The sequence below is a fragment of the Pan troglodytes genome, chromosome 21 (assembly GCF_028858775.2).
Source record: "Pan troglodytes isolate AG18354 chromosome 21, NHGRI_mPanTro3-v2.0_pri, whole genome shotgun sequence".
NCBI classification, from domain to species: Eukaryota; Metazoa; Chordata; class Mammalia; order Primates; family Hominidae; genus Pan; species Pan troglodytes.
In genome coordinates, this window is record NC_072419.2 from 65,274,072 (window position 1) to 65,291,429 (window position 17,358).

Here is a 17,358-nt window from a genome sequence, read left to right on the forward strand (position 1 = left end):
GCATGATCTCGGCTCACTGCAAGCTCCACCTCCCAGGTTCACACTATTCTTCTGCCTCAGCCTCCTGAGTAGCTGGGACTACAGGCGCCTGCCACCATGCCCGGCTAATTTTTTTGTATTTTTAGTAGAGACGGGGTTTCACCGTGTTAGCCAGGATGGTCTCGATCTCCTGACCTCGTGATCCACCCGCCTCGGCCTCCCAAAGTGCTCAGATTACGGGCCTGAGCCACTGCGCCCGGCTGACCCAATTACTTTTAAATCATTGTGACTTATAGGCTGAATGTAATGGTTTCATTACGGGTTGTTAATCCATTTAACAATAAATGGATTAACCAACCTGTTGGTTGAAGGAGAAGCGAGTTGAATAATCCCCAATTCCGTAGGCACAATTAGTTATACATACATTAATTGGTCCGCTTTCAATTCTGGCACTATTTTTTAAAAAATCTAAGAGGAGAGGTAGGAGGAGTTTAACAGCCATCTATTCTTTCCAACATTTTGAGAAAGCAAGTGAAAATGAACCCTGAAACAAGCCAACAGCAGGGGCACTCATTAACTTAATACACTTTAATCTTGTGAATAGAAGCTGGAGCTGGATCCTTTGAATCGGAGCTGCAGACTTCCACCTCCAACCGCCTGCAGGACATCTCCGCATGGGTGTTCTGTTGGCATCTCTAACTCAGCACAACCCAATGAACTCATTATCATCCCATGCAGAAACCTGCCCTCCTCCTGGGTTCCCTGTCTCAGCCGTGGGCCATCCCCAGGCACACAAGCTGGGGGTCACAGCAGCATCTTCCCTGCCCCTGCTCCTGGCCCCCATCTCCCACCCCCAAGGCTGTTGTATCCTCTGGACTTGACCCCAACTTCACAGCAGTTAGCCACAGCTCCTTCTCAGCAACCCCCTCCATTAATGCTCACCGAAGCTTCTTAATTTACATTCTCACCTTCTCACTTCCTTCTATAAGGCCCCCTCAGCTAGGAGAAATGCCTTTGAAAATTCAGATATGTCCTTTCACCCGCTCAGAGCAAGAAAAAAAAAATCCAAACGTTTCATCTTCCTCATAATGATGCATACTCGCTGAGCACCTACCATGTGCAAGCTCTCTGCTCAGTGCTTGGCATACCTCATTACATTCAATCCTTAGAGATGGCCCTCAGTTAATACAGACCTAACTCCCTCCCAAGATCTGGCCCTCCCTGCCTTGCCCACCTCATCTAGATTTCTCCTTGGCCTGCCAGGTGCCGCTCTCAGTGGCCTTTCTGTTCCAAGTACGCATGCCTGGCCTTTGCCCTGGCAGTTCTGCTCTCTGGAAATGCTCTTGCCTGGGTCTTAGCTAGCTTGCCCCTTTCATGACATGACTCAGTTCAAATGTAAGCTGCTCAGCGGCCATCTCTGATCTCCCCAAGAAGATTCTATTATCACAGAATACTAGCACTGATCACCTTCTGTCTTTATCTTATTTGTTCCCCCCACCCCCTCCCCCCATTCAGCTCCTTCAGTAGAATGTAGGCTCTACCAGGACAAGGATCAGGTCCAATTTGTTCACCGAGCTCCAGGGAGCAGCGCAGTGCTGGGCACTTAGGGAACACTTAATAAACATTTGTTGAATAAATAAAGACATATTCCCTGATAAGTTCTCCAAAAGTAGTCACTATTATCAATCTTCTGGAGCTCTTTTCTCTAATACTCTTTCCTTACTGACGTGGGCATTACCTTTCTTTTTTTTCTTTATAGACAGGGTCTCACTTTGTCACACAGGCTGAAATGCAATGGCACGACCATAGCAAACTGTAACCTCAAACTCCTGGGCTGAAGCAATCCTCCTGCCTCAGCCTCCCGAGCAGCTAGGACTACAGGCGTGCATCACCATACCTGGCTGGGGGCGGGGGAAGGGGGGGTGGTGTCTCGCTATGTTGCCCAGGTTGGTCTCAAACTCTTGCCTCAAGCAATCCTTCCACCTTGGCCTCCCAAAGTGCTGGGATTACAGGTGTGAGCCGCGGCGCTCAGCCACGGGCGTTACCTTTCAAAGCATCCAGATTTTATGGCGTTAATCTCCCTGTTTAAAATTTTCTGTGATTTGGACACAAAGATGGGAACAACAGACATGGGGTATTCCAAAAGGCAGAAGGTGTGGAGGGGGGTAAAGGCTGAAAAAGGTTGGCGAAAGGATTAGAAGCATCACGCAATATACCAATGTAACAAACCTGCACATGTACCGAATCTAAAATTAAAACAAAACAAAAACACAACAACCAAACAAAAACCTTTCCGTGATCATCAGGAGGCTGTCATATTCTCACCCCCTACTTCACGCTGGGAATCGTGCTGCGGGCTTTACAACAGCGTCAGCTGCTCCCTTTGGCAACGACCAGAGAGGTCCTTTCTCCAGAGATTTTTGTCAGCTCTGGGCACTTTTGCTTTGTGGGCCTATCTTCCACTTTATAAAAAATTAAAAATGCTACTTTCCACTGCATTCAGTACTTTTTCTTCTCTTTTTCTTTTTTCTTTTCTTTTCTCTCTTTCTTCTTTCTTTCGTTTTCTTTTTCTTTTTTTTTCTTTTTTTTGACACAGTTTCACTCTGTTGCCTAGGCTGGAGTGCAGTGGTGTGATCTTGGCTCACTGCAACCTCCACCTCCTGGGTTCAAGCGGTTCTCGTGACTCAGCCTCTTGAGTAGCTGAGACTACAGGCGCCCGCCACCATGCCCAGCTAATTTTTGTATTATTAGTAGAGAAGGGGTTTTACCATGTTGACCAGGCTAGTCTCGAACTCCTGACCTCAGGTGATCCGCCCGCCTCGGCCTCCCAAAGTGTTGGGATTACAGGCGTGAGCCACCGTGCCCTGCCCTTTTTATGTATGTATTTATTTATTTGAGATAGGGTCTCGCTCTGTCGCTCAGGCTGGAGTGCAATGGTGCGATCTTGGCTCACTGCAACCTCCGCCTCCCGGGTTCAAGCGATTCTCCTGCCTCAGTCACCCGAGTACCTGGGATTACAGGCGCATGCCACCACGCCAGGCTAATTTTTGTATTTTGAGCAGAGACGGGGTTTCACCATGTTGGCCAGACTGGCCTCGAACTCCTGACCTCAAGTGATCCGTCAGCCTCGGTCTCCCAAAGTGCTGGGATTACAGGCGTGAGCCCCTACGCCCGGTCGCATTTAGTGCTTTTTACCAAAACTAAAAGAAATTAAAACACTTTCGTGGGTCCTGGACACTTCCGGAAGGATTTGTTTCCAGCTGCCAGATGAGGAAACTGGGGCTCGCAGAGCCGGCGCAGCAGGGTAGGGGCTGTGCACGAATCCAGTGGGAAACCTCTCTCCGGAGCTAAGCCCCTGGTCCACCCGGGCATCGCTCCGGGATCGACTGGGGGCGTTCCTTCCGCCGGTCCCCTTTGTTCCCAGTGCCGAGCCCGCGGCCCTGCCCTTCCTCCAGGCCCCGCCCCTTCTTCCAGGCCCCGCCTCCCGCCCGGGCCGAGGCGCGCGGCCGCGCGTGCGCCCGCCCGCCTGTCCCCGCCTCGCGCATGCGCTGCGCTCGCTCGCGGGAGGGAATGGCGGTGGCCGTGCCGGGCGCCATCATGGACGAGGACTACTACGGGAGCGCGGCCGAGTGGGGCGACGAGGCTGACGGCGGCCAGGTGAGGCGGGGCACTGGGCGCACCCTAGAGAGAATCGTTCGTCTCCGCCGCCGGCGGGCCGGCCCCGCTCCCGGAGAGGCCGCGCGGCGCGAGGCTGCGGGCGTGCGGGGGGTGGGCGCGCGCACGGCCCGCGCGGTCACCGTGTGGTTCAAGCACAGCCCGCCCCGCCCCCGCCCCCGCCCCCGCCCGCCCGGGGTCCCCGCCTCCTCCCCTGCAGGACCTTGGGGTGGGGGTGAGGCGCCGGAGGCTCTGGCGCGGGGCGGCCCGAGGCCCCCAGTACCCCCTCGCTCCGGCCAGGCCCGGCGCCGGCCCTGCGACCCCCGCGGCGGGCGGGACACCAACGCTAAGGTGGAGGGTTGGGTCCGGAGCTCACAGACTTTTAAACAAAAATAAAGTGGAAAAACTTCACACCAGCATCATGAGGAAAAAGTAGAACTTAGGGCATTCCTACATGTGCTTTACTGTTTTATAAACTGTACTCTTCAGCACTTTGGGCTGATTTCATCTGTTTTTGGGCAAACTGATGGAAAGGATCTTAGGGCCTTGACCTTCCAGGGTTTGGGGTGGAAGCCCAGGAGGGATCACTCTGTTCCACCCTGAGGACAGGGACTGCAGAGCCAGGGCAGGTAGCTCTAGTCTGGACAGTGTGTCCCCACCTTACTCTAAAGACCCACCTGAGGCGCATGATTGAAATGTAGCTTCTCACGTCCCTCCCCTGGAGACGGCCCAACAGTTGGTCTGGACGGGAGCCTGGGAACTTGCATTTTTTTTTTTTTTTTTTTTTTTTTTTGTGGTGGAGTTTCGCTCTTGTTGCCCAGGCTGGAGTGTAATGGCGCCATCGCGGCTCACTGCAACGTCTGCCTCTCGGATTCAAGCGATTCTCCTGCCTCAGTCTCCCGAATAGCTGGGATTACAGGCACCCACCACCATGCCCAGCTAATTTTTAAAATTTTGAGTAGAGAGGGGGTTTCACCATGTTGGCCAGGCTGGTCTCAAACTCTTGACCTCAGGTGATCCACCCACCTCGGCCTCCCAAAGTACTGGGATTACAGGCGTGAGCCACTGCTCGTGGCCCAGGAACTTGCATTTTTAACAACAATCAAGATTGGGGATGTCTGGTGCATTTTGAACTGGTATTATGAGGGAATAAAGGATGAAGTGGGGCTTACGTTGATAAACATGGGTGGTGGTGTGATGGCGGCTTCGGAGCCATGGTCTAAAATGCCAAGGCAGGTGATGTGTTTCTGGAACTGAAAGAAGCCCTGTGATGTTAGCTGCCTGGTGGAAGCAGTGGCAGGAGGTCAGTAGGGAGCAGGTTCTGAAGATCCTTGGAGAGCTGCTGAATGGTATGGCTTGTTCAGGAGTTTGGGGCAGGGAGTGACACGAGTAGATTTGCATGTTGGATCATTTCACAGTGTTGGAGGCTTAGGGTGGAGTGGATAGAGTCAGACTTAGCTAACTGAGAGCTTGGGCCATGTGTGTCATGTGTTATCCCCTTCCACACACAGGATTTTGAGTTGGGTGTTACCCTACTTATCTGGTAAGTGAAGAAAATGAGACGAAAAGACTTAGTGACCTGCCCAAGGTCATGAAACTAATAAAGGAAGGAGAGGGGACCCAAACCCACATCCTTTGCCTCCGTTGCCACTTTGTCAAATTGCTGACTACCAAAGTGGTCCAGATGAGAAGGTGTGAATTAGCTTAGTGGTAGGTTGGTGTTTGGGGCATCTAGTATATCACCTTGAGCCTTTTTTTCTTTTTTTTTTTTGAGACGGAGTCTCGCTTAGCTGCTCAGGCTGGAGTGCAGTGGCTTGATCTGAGCTCGCTGCAACCGCCATCTCCTGGGTTCAAGCAATTCTCCCGTCTCAGCCTCCTGAGTAGCTGGGATTACAGGCATCCGCCATCATGTCTGGCTAATTTTTGTATTTTAGTAGAGACAGGGTTTCACCACGTTGGCCAGGCTAGTCTTGAACTCCTGACCTCAGGTGATCCGCCTGCCCCGGCCTCCCAAAATGCTAGGATTACAGGCGTGAGCCACCGCACCCGGCCTTTTTTTTTTTTTTTTTCTTTGAGACGGACTCTCACTCTGTCACCCAGGCTGGAGTGCAGTGGTGCCATCTTGGCTAACTGCAACTTCCACCTCCTGGGTTCAAGTGATTCTCCAAGTAGCTGGAATTACAGGCCGGTGCCACCACACCCGGCTAATTTTTGTATTTTTAGTAGAGATGCGGTTTCACCATGTTGGCCAGGCTGGTCTTGAACTCCTGGCCTCAAGTAATCTGCCCGCCTCCGCCTCTCAAAGTGCTGAGATTACAGGTGTGAGCCACCGTGCCCGGCCTCACCTTGAGGCTTTGAGTCATAAAGTGTTAGAACTGGGGCATATAAGGGCCATCTAATCAGTACCTTCACTTTATAGACCAAGCGCGTGAGTTATTTGCCCAAGTTTGTGCAGTCAGACCTAGACCCCACTGATGGGAGATTGGGGAGTCTCATGTTTGGGGAATTTTAATCATGATCCTAATTTGGCCCACTGACACCAGTGGGCTCTCATGGATGAGGGGGGTGGACCAGACGTTCATTTCATGTTTATTCTGTGACTCTGCTTGGAAGAGGGACAGAAAGTTAGGAAAGGTGTTACGAGGGTGGCAAGAACTGGATTTTAAAAGATAGTTGGTGACCCAAATTCTGTTTGCCTGATGCCATGTTACATAGTGGGAGGTAGGAAGATGTGTGAGGAGGGCACTGTGATGTTCAGTCTGGATGGTGGAAACTAAGAGCTGCAGACATGCAAATAGATGAGTCCTGCTGCAGATTGCAAATGGGGAGTGGTGAGAGGTCAGAACGGACAGGGGAAGTGGGAAGGGCACGCTCTTGCTAGAGCTGGGGCGTTTTTTCCTGAAGGAGATGGGAATCTTTAAGCAGGAGAGAGACGTCAGTTTTGTGGCTTACAAAGATCACTGTGGCCACGGTGTGAAAGATGATTGAAAGGAAGGAATAAGACTGAGACTTTAGGGGAATGTTGCTACTGCAAGCATACAAAAAATAAGGAAGAGCAGAGGCAGATGTGGAAAGAAGGACCACCTTGGATAGACAGATGGGAGATGGAACTGATGAGTCTTTGTGACAGGATGTGGGGGTAGGGTGAGGGAGAGAAGCTGAGGATGATTTTCAGGTTTGGGGGGTAACAGGTAGATATATGAAGGATACCTTTACGGAAATATGGGTTGTAGGAAGAAGATCTGTTTCCAGGGAAGAGATGTCAGTTTTGGACCTAAAGAGTTTGGATACTTGTGAGACATCTGACTGGAAATGAGAATGGAATGTTGGATACCTGAGTCTGGAGCTTAAGAGAGGAAAGACGGAGAGAGAGATCCAGGCTAATTCTAGATTTGTGAGCAGGTAGATAGCATGACCCAAGAGGTGGTGGAAGAGGCAGGTAGGTGAGTGCCCAGGGTGGAAGCCCAAGAGAACAGACACATGGGAATGAAGCTCGGGGTGAAGTCCGGCCTCTGTCACGCCCTTAGGGGCTCAGCGTTCCCCATGCAAATCTGGTCTGAGAGAAGACTCCACAGCTTTTACTGGGAAGTCATCGGGTTCTGTCTGCTCCCAAAGCACTGCTTTTAGGATCTTAGTCCAGATCAGGAATGATCTGACTTTTTTTTCTGAAAAAGGCTAGATAGCAAATATTTTAGGTTGTGCCTGTCTCTGTCTTAACTACTTACCTCTGCCCTTACAGGGGGAAAGCAATCATAGACAGTCCTTAAAAGAATGGGTGTGCTTGTGTTCCGTAAAAGTTTATTTGCAAAAATAGGAGAGGGCTGGATTCGGCTCTGGGTCATAGTTTGCTGACCCCTGGCCCAGCTCTTGCCCCATTATGTTAGAGTAGGTTGCATGGAGGTCTGTCTCTCCTATTAGTTTGTGAACTTCTTTGATGGAAAAAGCCTTGTCTTGTTTTACATTTTCTTAGGTTCCTTGGTTGATGAGCACAGTGCAGACTGAATGTTCAAAAAGCATCTGCTTGTTAGTTAGGGTGGCAGTGTTAAAGTTGGACAGGGTTTGGGATCACAGTCCATCCTCACATGGTCATTAGCAGGTGAAGAAGCCTGCTTTGTCCTTAGATGGAGTGACAGGCCTGAAGTTGCTTCCACATAGAATTGGGACTGGAGTCCAGCCAGAAGTGTGGATGCAAGGCGAGTTAGTGGTCTTTACTTTCTAATGGTAAGTGATGGCTCACGCTTTCAAGAATCAGGTTGTTACTCTTCAGTGGCATGTATGAAGTAAGAATAGTGAAAACAATAATAATAATAGTTTACTATTGCACTGTTACGAAATGTCAGGGATTATGCTGGGTTCTTCCAAAAATTAGCTCATGGAATCCTCACAACAGCCAAATGGGAATAGGCGTTATTATTATCTTCACTTAACAGAGGAGGAAATGGACACTCAGAGAGGTTGGGTAACTTGTGTGAGCATGGAACGTGGTTTGCCAGGGAGGAGTTGTACACACCCACTCAGTGTGATCCTGGATCCCATTTTCCTAGCCACTCACTATCTGTCCAGCCCATTTCATGAAATTGTCATGAAAGTCAAATGAAATAATGTGTGTAGAATACTTTCAAAATGGGCAGCATTATACGATTTAAGGTGAGATTAGGGTATTTGTATTAATGAAAAAAAATATCCTGGCTCTTCGCATTTACCAACAGCAGGAGGATGATTCTGGAGAAGGAGAGGATGATGCGGAGGTTCAGCAAGAATGCCTGCATAAATTTTCCACCCGGGATTATATCATGGAACCCTCCATCTTCAACACTCTGAAGAGGTATGTGAGAAAGGTGTCTGTATTGGGAGGAGGCTGGGGGTAATTTAGAGAAAGTTTTGTAATACACCCAGAAGGTGCTATGTAAAGCAAGAGTAATGCGAACTGAACTAAAGGCTTCAAGGGGGGGTCCCCTCTGCCACTTTTTTTTTTTTTTTAATTTTTTTAAGACAGAGTCTTGCTCTGTTGCAGTGGCACAATCACCGCTCACTGCAGCTTCAGCCTCCTGGAATCAAGCAGTTCTCCCACCTCAGCCTCGCAAGGTGGCCACCACAGGCGTCTGCCATCATGCCTGGCTATTTTTGTTTTTGTTTTTTGGGAGAGACAGGGCTCCTTACGTTGCCCTGGCTGCTCTTGAACTCCTAGGCTCAAGTGATTCTCCCACCTCTGCCTCCCAAAGTGCTGGGATTACAGGTGTGCACTACTGCACCCAGCCCCCTCCGCTGCTTTAAAAATTTTGAAACCTTATTCTCTTCCTCCTTCCTTACCTTCCTGTTGTCCATCATTCCATTCATTCGGGTGTAATTGCTGCTTTGTTACTTTCCCTAGGTATTTTCAGGCAGGAGGGTCTCCAGAGAATGTTATCCAGCTCTTATCTGAAAACTACACCGCTGTGGCCCAGACTGTGAACCTGCTGGCCGAGTGGCTCATTCAGACAGGTGCTTTGTGGGTGTCCCCTGTCCTGGCTAGTTACCCCCACTTTTTTAAAAATAGACTTTTGGGTCCTTATAACACTGATACAATGCCTTCTTTGATTTCCTGGTTTCTGAGACTTGTGTAGAAAGAGCTGAACTTCTTACTCATTTTTATCTTTATCTTACTCATTTGTATCTGCTTGCCTCTTATCTTTGATTCAGTAATTGAGGTTTACTGGTAGCCTGCAAACGTGATTCTCATTGAGCTATTTTCCCTACCATGTTGTAGAATTATAGGATTATACAGTGTGTGTTCAGTGTGTCATTTTCAAGACGTCTATTACAGCAAGCAGTAAATGATGGATAATTTAGGACTGGCTGTGATTATGGCTTTTAGTTAATATGATCAAAGTAGAGTCTTACTGTAAATCCACGGAGCCGGGTGCAGATGACATCACTGAAGTGCGTGCTGTCCGGAAGCTTGTGGACACACTGCTGTCCCGGTGATTAGATACAAGTGTGTCTCTTTTGGCTGCCATCTGCTCCCTCCTCACTGGGCAGGGATGTTTTTCCATCCCCCTACCTGTTGCTGGGGCCATTTGTCTTTATCCTCAGTGAGGCTCTGCAGATGGTGCTGTCCTTTCCATGAAGTTAGGGGTGGACCAGACTTGTGTGTTCTGTTCTGTGCTGCTTTTTGGTCTTATCATTGATAACTACTTTGAAGAGTTCCAAAACCTTACATGTATAAGTGGTCAGAAGCAATTCTTTGGTATTTGATTCACATAGAGACTTTTGACCATTTGCTTTCTAAAGCCACACAGTGAATGGACAGCTTGCCATTGTCTAGTTGCTTTTATTCTCTTTCAGGTGTTGAGCCAGTGCAGGTTCAGGAAACTGTGGAAAATCACTTGAAGAGTTTGCTGATCAAACATTTTGACCCCCGCAAAGCAGATTCTATTTTTACTGAAGAAGGAGAGGTGAGAAATTATTTTTCTTTGTCTAGTACCAGGCCCTAGGGTCTTTTGCAAATTCCCTGTGTACAGTGGAGCGTGGCATATCATGTAAGTAATGGCAGAGTTGAGGACTAAAATCAGAGTGTGAGACAGAAGTTGCATCTAGTCAGAATTGCCCTTTAAACTCTGTACCCAGGGTCGTGACATGCTTGCACACAAGAGGCACACAGGTGCTGAGATCAAGAGAATGAACAGCAAGTTCCCACCATTTCCCCTTTCAGGCTGACTCCAGGGCACAGCCCTTGGAGTGTTGTGGTGGATTCGTTTGGTTCCTCCAAGAAGCAGCTGCCAAGACAGGGCTAGGCCTGCAGGAGATGATGGGGAAGCGACTATGAGGGAAGATGGGGTAGGGCTGGAGGAGGCTGGGGTAGCTGTGATGCAGTCTGACCCTTGAGGGCAAGAGAGAAGGAATGAGGGTTAGTAGGAAGAATGTTAGGCTGCAGTGCAGTTTCCAGAACGTTCCAGCCATATCAGTGGGGAATCTTTAAGCCACAGGTGCCCATTCTGGGAGCCCACGTCTCCTGGACAGGCCTACTTTTGAGGCCCTGCTGCATTCCATCTGTGGCTGGGAGCAGCCTTGGGGAGCTGGCCTTGGCACAAACAGGATGGCAGGTTCAGAGCACAGCCCTTGAGGACATCCGTCACATAGGAGAGCTGAGAGAAATGTTTTTCTGGCTACTCCATGTGGTGATGGGCCAGACCACCTGTGCCATTTAAATGGCCTCTTTCTCTTTTGCTAAGGGCATACAAGCTGGGGCAGCATGAGCTCCCTGTGTGTGCAAGGCAGCTCTATGCGGTTCTCGGTGTCTCCTAGGAAGCAACTTTCAGTACCCTCCTGTGTTGAGTCCGATTTTCTGAAAGCTGAGCGGGCATCTAGGGACCTTTCTGTCACTCAGCTGACTGTGTGGCTGTGGCCAGCTCTGGGTCTGCCTCCCCCAGAACTAGATGCCCATGGGGAGTCCATCAGCACCAATCTCCTGTGATCGTTTATACAACAGAATCTCCACTCAAGTAAAAGTGGGGCCTCCTCCTATCTTGCTGTTTGTGTGTTTGTTGGCAGACCCCAGCGTGGCTGGAACAGATGATTGCACATACCACGTGGCGGGACCTTTTTTATAAACTGGCTGAAGCCCATCCAGACTGTTTGATGCTGAACTTCACCGTTAAGGTAGGAAGAGTTCTAGAGTTAAGGAGAAAAGTGTTTATGAATGTTTATTTTTGGTTGTTGGTCTGTTTCCTTTGACAGTTCATATTTGCTTTTTTTCCATAAAGGTCTTTATTGTTTTATTTTCATAAGCCTTACACTGAGAAAGAAAAGTGTAAAATTTGTATCTGTTTTTGGGTCAGTGTTGACTGTGTTTTAGGATTTAGCAGGGACACAAGAATTCTCTTGTGCTTGGAGAGGAGCTTTAGGTGTGCCTGCTTGATCTTCCTCTTGCATATGAAGAAACGATGGAGAGGTGGTCAGCGCAGGGCACACACCTAGGTGATAGCAGGGTGAGGGCGGAGTGGAGGCCTGAGACCCACGACCAGCGCACACTTACTCCACCTCACCACGAACACTGACAAGCCAGCTTCCCGTGGAGGTGTGGTCACTGCATGCCGCCCCTCTGACTTCTTGTTTTGTGTCCTAGCTTATTTCTGACGCAGGGTACCAGGGGGAGATCACCAGTGTGTCCACAGCATGCCAGCAGCTAGAAGTGTTCTCGAGAGTGCTCCGGACCTCTCTAGCTACAATTTTAGATGGAGGAGAAGAAAACCTTGAAAAAAATCTCCCTGAGTTTGCCGTAAGTTCTTTCTTTATGAACCTCAGATTAGAAGGAGGCTGCTTTGGGTCTTGGTTTTCAAGCATGAGATGCTCCTTCCCTGGAGAGAATCTCCATTTTTGAGGGCACCTTCCAGGATGCTCACTCCCGGGCCCGAGCACGGTGGAGGCTTGGCTCTCGTCCGCCCGTCTGTGCTAGAGTAGTAAACCCCACCCCCTCTCTCCCTGCAATCTTTCAGAAGATGGTGTGCCACGGGGAGCACACGTACCTGTTTGCCCAGGCCATGATGTCCGTGCTGGCCCAGGAGGAGCAGGGGGGCTCCGCTGTGCGCAGGATCGCCCAGGAAGTGCAGCGCTTTGCCCAGGAGAAGTGAGAGGCCCTGTTTCTGCTCAACCCTTCCTTCCTAGTGCTCCCCACAAAACCCTTCCCATGGCCCGTGTTCCACAGCCAAAGCTGCTAGCTCCTTCTGTTCAACGTAGAGGTAAACTTGCTTTTGGCTGGGCGTGGTGGCTCACGCCTGTAATCCCAGCACTTTGGGAGGCCGAGGCGGATGGATCACCTAAGGTCAGGAGTTTGAGACCAGCTTGACCAACATGGAGAAACCCCATCTCTAGTAAACAAAAACACAAAATTAGCCAGGTGTGGCGGCACATACCTGTAATCCCAGCTACTTGGGAGGCTGAGGCAGGAGAATTGCTTGAACCTGGGAGGTGGAGGTTGTGGTCAGCCAAGATTGCACCATTGCACTCCAGCCTGGGCAACAAGAGCGAAACTCTGTCTCAAAAAAAAAAAAAAAAAAAAAATTAAAAACTTCCTTTTATCCAGCAGAGCTGGAAAAGTGAGAGTTGTTTTTGGTATACTTGGAGAGCTGGCTTTCTAAAGTGCTGCTTTGAGGACTGTTTTGTAAAGCACTTGATTCTTCTTCCCTTTGCTGGAGTTATGGGCCTGGGCTTTTACACTGGGATTCAGAAGTAACAAATCAAGTCGGTCCTGAAATAGTTGCTCAGCAATCTCATTGTTACAGTGTCGCAAAATGAGCTCATATTAGCTTTATTTTCTGCTACCAATAGAGTGTTCCTAAGTATTTAAAGTGTGTGACTCCTTTCTTATAGAGCCAGCAAGCTGTATTGGAATCACTTTTCCAGTGTTGTAAATGTTATTTTTGTGGGTCAGTCAGTATACTCGTGAATGACAGAAAAACAGATCCCAACAATGCAAAGTATTATATGTGTAAAAAAGAACAGAAAAAAGAAGCTGCCTTGTTAGTAATGGGCTCTATGGTTTTTCTCATCAAGAGGTCATGACGCCAGTCAGATCACACTAGCCTTGGGCACAGCTGCCTCCTACCCCAGGGCCTGCCAGGCTCTCGGGGCCATGCTGTCCAAAGGAGCCCTGAACCCTGCTGACATCACCGTCCTGTTCAAGATGTTCACAAGCATGGACCCTCCTCCGGTTGAACTCGTAAGTTGCTTCTCAAGAATCCCCAATGTCAACTGGTAAGGTGACTTTGGAAAGTCTGTGCTTGTCTGATTGTCTGAAGGCTGTGAATGCAAATCCATCATTGTCCTGGTCCTTCCTCAGTCACACTCTCTGCCTGGAGTCTGTTGGGCCCCTGCTGTGTAGGGAACCCTGAGGGGAGGTGGGTGAGCAGTGCCCTCACGCCTGCCATCCCGAACTGGGCATATGCTTCTCCTCAGATCCGCGTTCCAGCCTTCCTGGACCTGTTCATGCAGTCACTCTTTAAGCCAGGGGCTCGGATCAACCAGGACCACAAGCACAAATACATCCACATCTTGGCGTACGCAGCAAGCGTGGTTGAGACCTGGAAGAAGGTACCATCAGTTCTGGGAATTTGTGGATTTTTTAGGAGACAAATATCCTCCTCTGCTTTGATATTATTTTGGAATTTTGGCTGCAAGAAATCTCGACCCTCCCTAGTATCAGGCACGTGTTTTCTTGTGTTTCTGCGTAGAGAAAGCGCTAAATGTCTCCAGAAAATGTGCGTAATGTCTCCAATGCTCTGCAAACCGTAAATTGAAATGTGACTAAAGAAATGAAACTGATTTCCGTAAGACATGGACAAACACTAGTCTCATTGCTTTTCAGTTTCTGTACACTGTGTGACTGTGAAGTTTGACAGCTGAATTGACTCCCAACTTAAGTAGAAATAGGGAAAGTGCTTTGCAAGAAGTGGCCGACACCAGAACACCCCGACAGCAGGGATATCTGCCCTGTCAGGCTCACCAGCTTGTGTGTGTTTTCAGAACAAGCGAGTGAGCATCAATAAAGATGAGCTGAAGTCAACGTCAAAAGCTGTCGAAACCGTTCACAATTTGTGTTGCAACGAGAACAAAGGGGCCTCTGAACTAGTGGCAGAATTGAGCACACTTTATCAGTGTATTAGGTAAGCAAAACGAAACTCAGTTCTTAAATCAGTCCTTTGGGGAGGAGGTGGTTTGAGTTTTCATATTGAAAGCTCAAATAACAAAAGCTTCAGCGATACTTGTTCATTTTATTTATTTTTTCATTTTTAAACAGTATGTAGGGAACTTTAAACAGCTTTAGCAGCATGAGTAATTTTCAGGTGTTTATTTGCCAGAAGTCTGTTGAGTACAAATTAGGCTAAGTAAAAGATAGCCAGAGTTAACAAAAATTGATTTGAAGGGTCTATTTATAGGTAAAGTTATGCCCACAAAGTATTGCTTACATAGAAATGATTTGTGATTATGCCAATCATATAAATAGACGTGTCCTAGAAATAGTGTGTCCTCTTAGGCATGTCTTTCCCCTAATAATTTATACTAGGGATGAAGAAAGAGTTTGCTAAATAAAGGTAAACTTCAACCCAGTCCACCAAACTCACTGAGTATCGCTCATTAATGATCTTTTCCTTTCAATAAGTGGTTTAAAGTGAGCAGAGAACTGAACTCTGCTTCTTGCACCGCATGTTGAGTGGCTGCTGATCCATTCACACTATTTACTAATAAGCAGAGCTTACGCCAGGCACAGTGGCTCTGGCCTGGAATCCCAGCAATCTGGGAGGCCAAGGCAAGAAGATTGTTTGAGCCCAGGAGTTTGAGACCAGCCTGAGCAACATGGTGGACCCTCTCTCTACAAAAAATTAGCTAGACGTGGTGGCACTCACCTGTAGTCCCAGGTACTCGGGAGGCTGCAGTGAGCCATGATTGTGCCATTGTACTCCAGCCTGGAAGACAGAGTGAGACCCTGTCTCAAAAAAAAGGGTTGGGGGGTGTATTGAAGGGTGAATGATGGAGTCATTTGAGTTTGTTTTTAACTTTCCTTTAATGCTTTTCTAGCATATTTTGTGTTTTAAATTGTTTTTTAAAGGAAGCATTCTGCCTTAACTGTAGGTTTCCAGTGGTAGCAATGGGTGTGCTGAAGTGGGTGGATTGGACTGTATCGGAACCAAGGTACTTTCAGCTGCAGACTGACCATACCCCTGTCCACCTGGCGTTGCTGGATGAGGTAAGAGGGCGGAGGGCTGTTCACAGCGTACACAGTGTCTGACTCATGCGGTTTACGTTGGCATTAACATTGCATCTATTCAGTGAGTTTAGAGGATACTCTTCTCAAAAATAGTTATTTCTGTCCTAAGTGAGGATTTTCCTCCTAAGGACCTAGCTTCATTGACTGCAGAAATTTCTTAACCTCAGTCAAGTGTTACTGGAAGCTGATGGCCCTGGCTTAGGTGTCAGGACCTTCTTCCACAGTGATAAGCTCTTTGGTGGCTGTGACAGTGCCCGGTTTCTCTGTGTGCTGAGCGTGACCACACTGCTCAGCGAAGCTCCCTCTGGCCTGTTTGTAGATCAGCACCTGCCACCAGCTCCTGCACCCCCAGGTCCTGCAGCTGCTTGTTAAGCTTTTTGAGACTGAGCACTCCCAGCTGGACGTGATGGAGCAGGTGAGCAGTGCCCGTGGGGCTTGCCAGAGGGCTGAGGAGGACCCTCTCTAACCAGCTCCCTGTCCCCCTTCTTCTGTAGCTTGAGTTGAAGAAGACACTGCTGGACAGGATGGTTCACCTGCTGAGTCGAGGTTATGTACTTCCTGTTGTCAGTTACATCCGAAAGTGTCTGGAGAAGCTGGACACTGACATTTCACTCATTCGCTATTTTGTCACTGAGGTCAGCAATGCACCGTTGGTTTCATGTTTCATACTGTTTACACTAGCACTGCCCTTTTTGGCTTAATTTAGTTCATTTTGTACCTGAGAACTGTGCTTTCTGATGTAGTGATGACAATGACAGATACTCGTTTACCAAAAAGCACCTTCTGCCTGCAGCAGCTGTATGACACACTTTACCTCCATTACCACCCTGGGCATCTGAATGTTGGAGATGGGTGGTGTCACCGGCCGGTGGGGGCGGGGAGGGATTTTTTCCAAACTGATGGCCGTTTCACCCGGATGTCGGTGGATGCCCCGCACTAGTGTGCGGAAGAAGTCACCCTGTGCTCCCCCACACAGGTGCTGGACGTCATTGCTCCTCCTTATACCTCTGACTTCGTGCAACTTTTCCTCCCCATCCTGGAGAATGACAGCATCGCAGGTACCATCAAAACGGAAGGCGAGCATGACCCTGTGACGGAGTTTATAGGTGAGGCCGACTGCCTAGCCCTTTACTACAATAGAAAATGTCAGCTGGGCGCGGTGGCTCATGCCTGTAATCCCAGCACTTTGGGAGGCCAAGGTGGGTGGATCACCTGAGGTTGGGAGTTCAAGACCAGCCTGACCAACATGGAGAAACCCCATCTCTACTAAAAATACAGCATTAGCTGGGCATGGTGGCACGTGCCTGTAATCCTAGCTACTCGGGAGGCTGAGGCAGGAGAATCGCTTAACCTGGGAGGCAGAGGTTGCAGTGAGCCAAGATCGCGCCATTGCACTCTATCCTGGGCAACAAGAGCAAAACTGCATCTCAAAAAAAAAAAAAAAAAAAATCATGTTCTACTTCCTGTTTCTAACACAGTCACTGTTTTCCTCGTTAAAGCTCACTGCAAATCTAACTTCATCATGGTGAACTAATTTAGAGCATCCTCCAGAGCTGAAGCAGAACATTCCAGAACCCGTTGTGGAAAAACCCTTTCAAGAAGCTGTTTTAAGAGGCTCGGGCAGCGTCTTGAAAATGGGCACCGCTGGGAGGAGGTGGATGACTTCTTTACAAAGGAAAATGGTAGCAGCTTCAGTGAGAAACTGCCCTTACGAACAGTCCCTTCTCTGCTGTCAATCCAATACTGCTCCCAAATCCTGTTTTCAGTGTTCATTTCCCTCAAGGCAGGCGCTGGGCTCCCACAACCCCTCAGGACAGATCTGGCCGTCAGCCGCGGGCCGCTGGGAACTCCACTCGGGGAACTCCTTTCCAAGCTGACCTCAGTTTTTCTCACAAGAACCCAGTTAGTTGATGTTTTATTGTAATTGTCTTAATTTGCTAAGAACAAGTAATAAGTAAATTTTTAAAAAGCCTTTCTGCTGG

General features: G+C 48.8%; 1 protein-coding gene across 4 annotated transcripts; it reads left to right on the forward strand.

Annotated features, from left to right (window-relative positions):
* Nucleotides 1–3,457: 3,457 nt before the first annotated feature.
* On the forward strand, nucleotides 3,458–17,348 carry NELFCD (negative elongation factor complex member C/D). 4 transcript variants are annotated; one of them, XR_010154141.1, is made up of 15 exons: nucleotides 3,458–3,636; nucleotides 8,343–8,458; nucleotides 9,005–9,114; nucleotides 9,958–10,067; nucleotides 11,164–11,271; nucleotides 11,738–11,890; nucleotides 12,108–12,238; nucleotides 13,165–13,330; nucleotides 13,567–13,701; nucleotides 14,134–14,273; nucleotides 15,241–15,355; nucleotides 15,696–15,791; nucleotides 15,871–15,922; nucleotides 16,353–16,482; nucleotides 16,876–17,348. XR_010154141.1 is itself a non-coding variant. In XM_001139660.7 (15 exons), exons 1-15 carry the CDS (start codon nucleotides 3,523–3,525, stop codon nucleotides 16,908–16,910), a joined length of 1,800 nt encoding a protein of 599 aa, XP_001139660.1. In that variant the 5' UTR covers nucleotides 3,458–3,522; the 3' UTR covers nucleotides 16,911–17,348. The 4 variants fall into 4 exon arrangements, 2 of the variants coding, with proteins under 2 accessions (XP_001139660.1, XP_016793688.1); XM_001139660.7 differs by having other exon boundaries at nucleotides 15,871–16,011; XR_010154142.1 differs by lacking the exon at nucleotides 3,458–3,636 and adding an exon at nucleotides 4,798–4,982.
* The last annotated feature ends 10 nt before the right edge of the window (nucleotides 17,349–17,358 follow it).

What these genes read in the sequence shown, in the direction of transcription:
- NELFCD (XM_001139660.7), top strand. Translation starts at nt 3,523, where the DNA reads ATGCGCTGCGCTCGCTCGCGGGAGGGAATGGCGGTGGCCGTGCCGGGC. An exon ending in ATCTTCAACACTCTGAAGAG is followed by an intron (nt 8,459 to 9,004) that starts GTATGTGAGAAA and finishes TACTTTCCCTAG; the next exon opens with GTATTTTCAGGCAGGAGGGT. An exon ending in AAAATCTCCCTGAGTTTGCC is followed by an intron (nt 11,891 to 12,107) that starts GTAAGTTCTTTC and finishes GCAATCTTTCAG; the next exon opens with AAGATGGTGTGCCACGGGGA.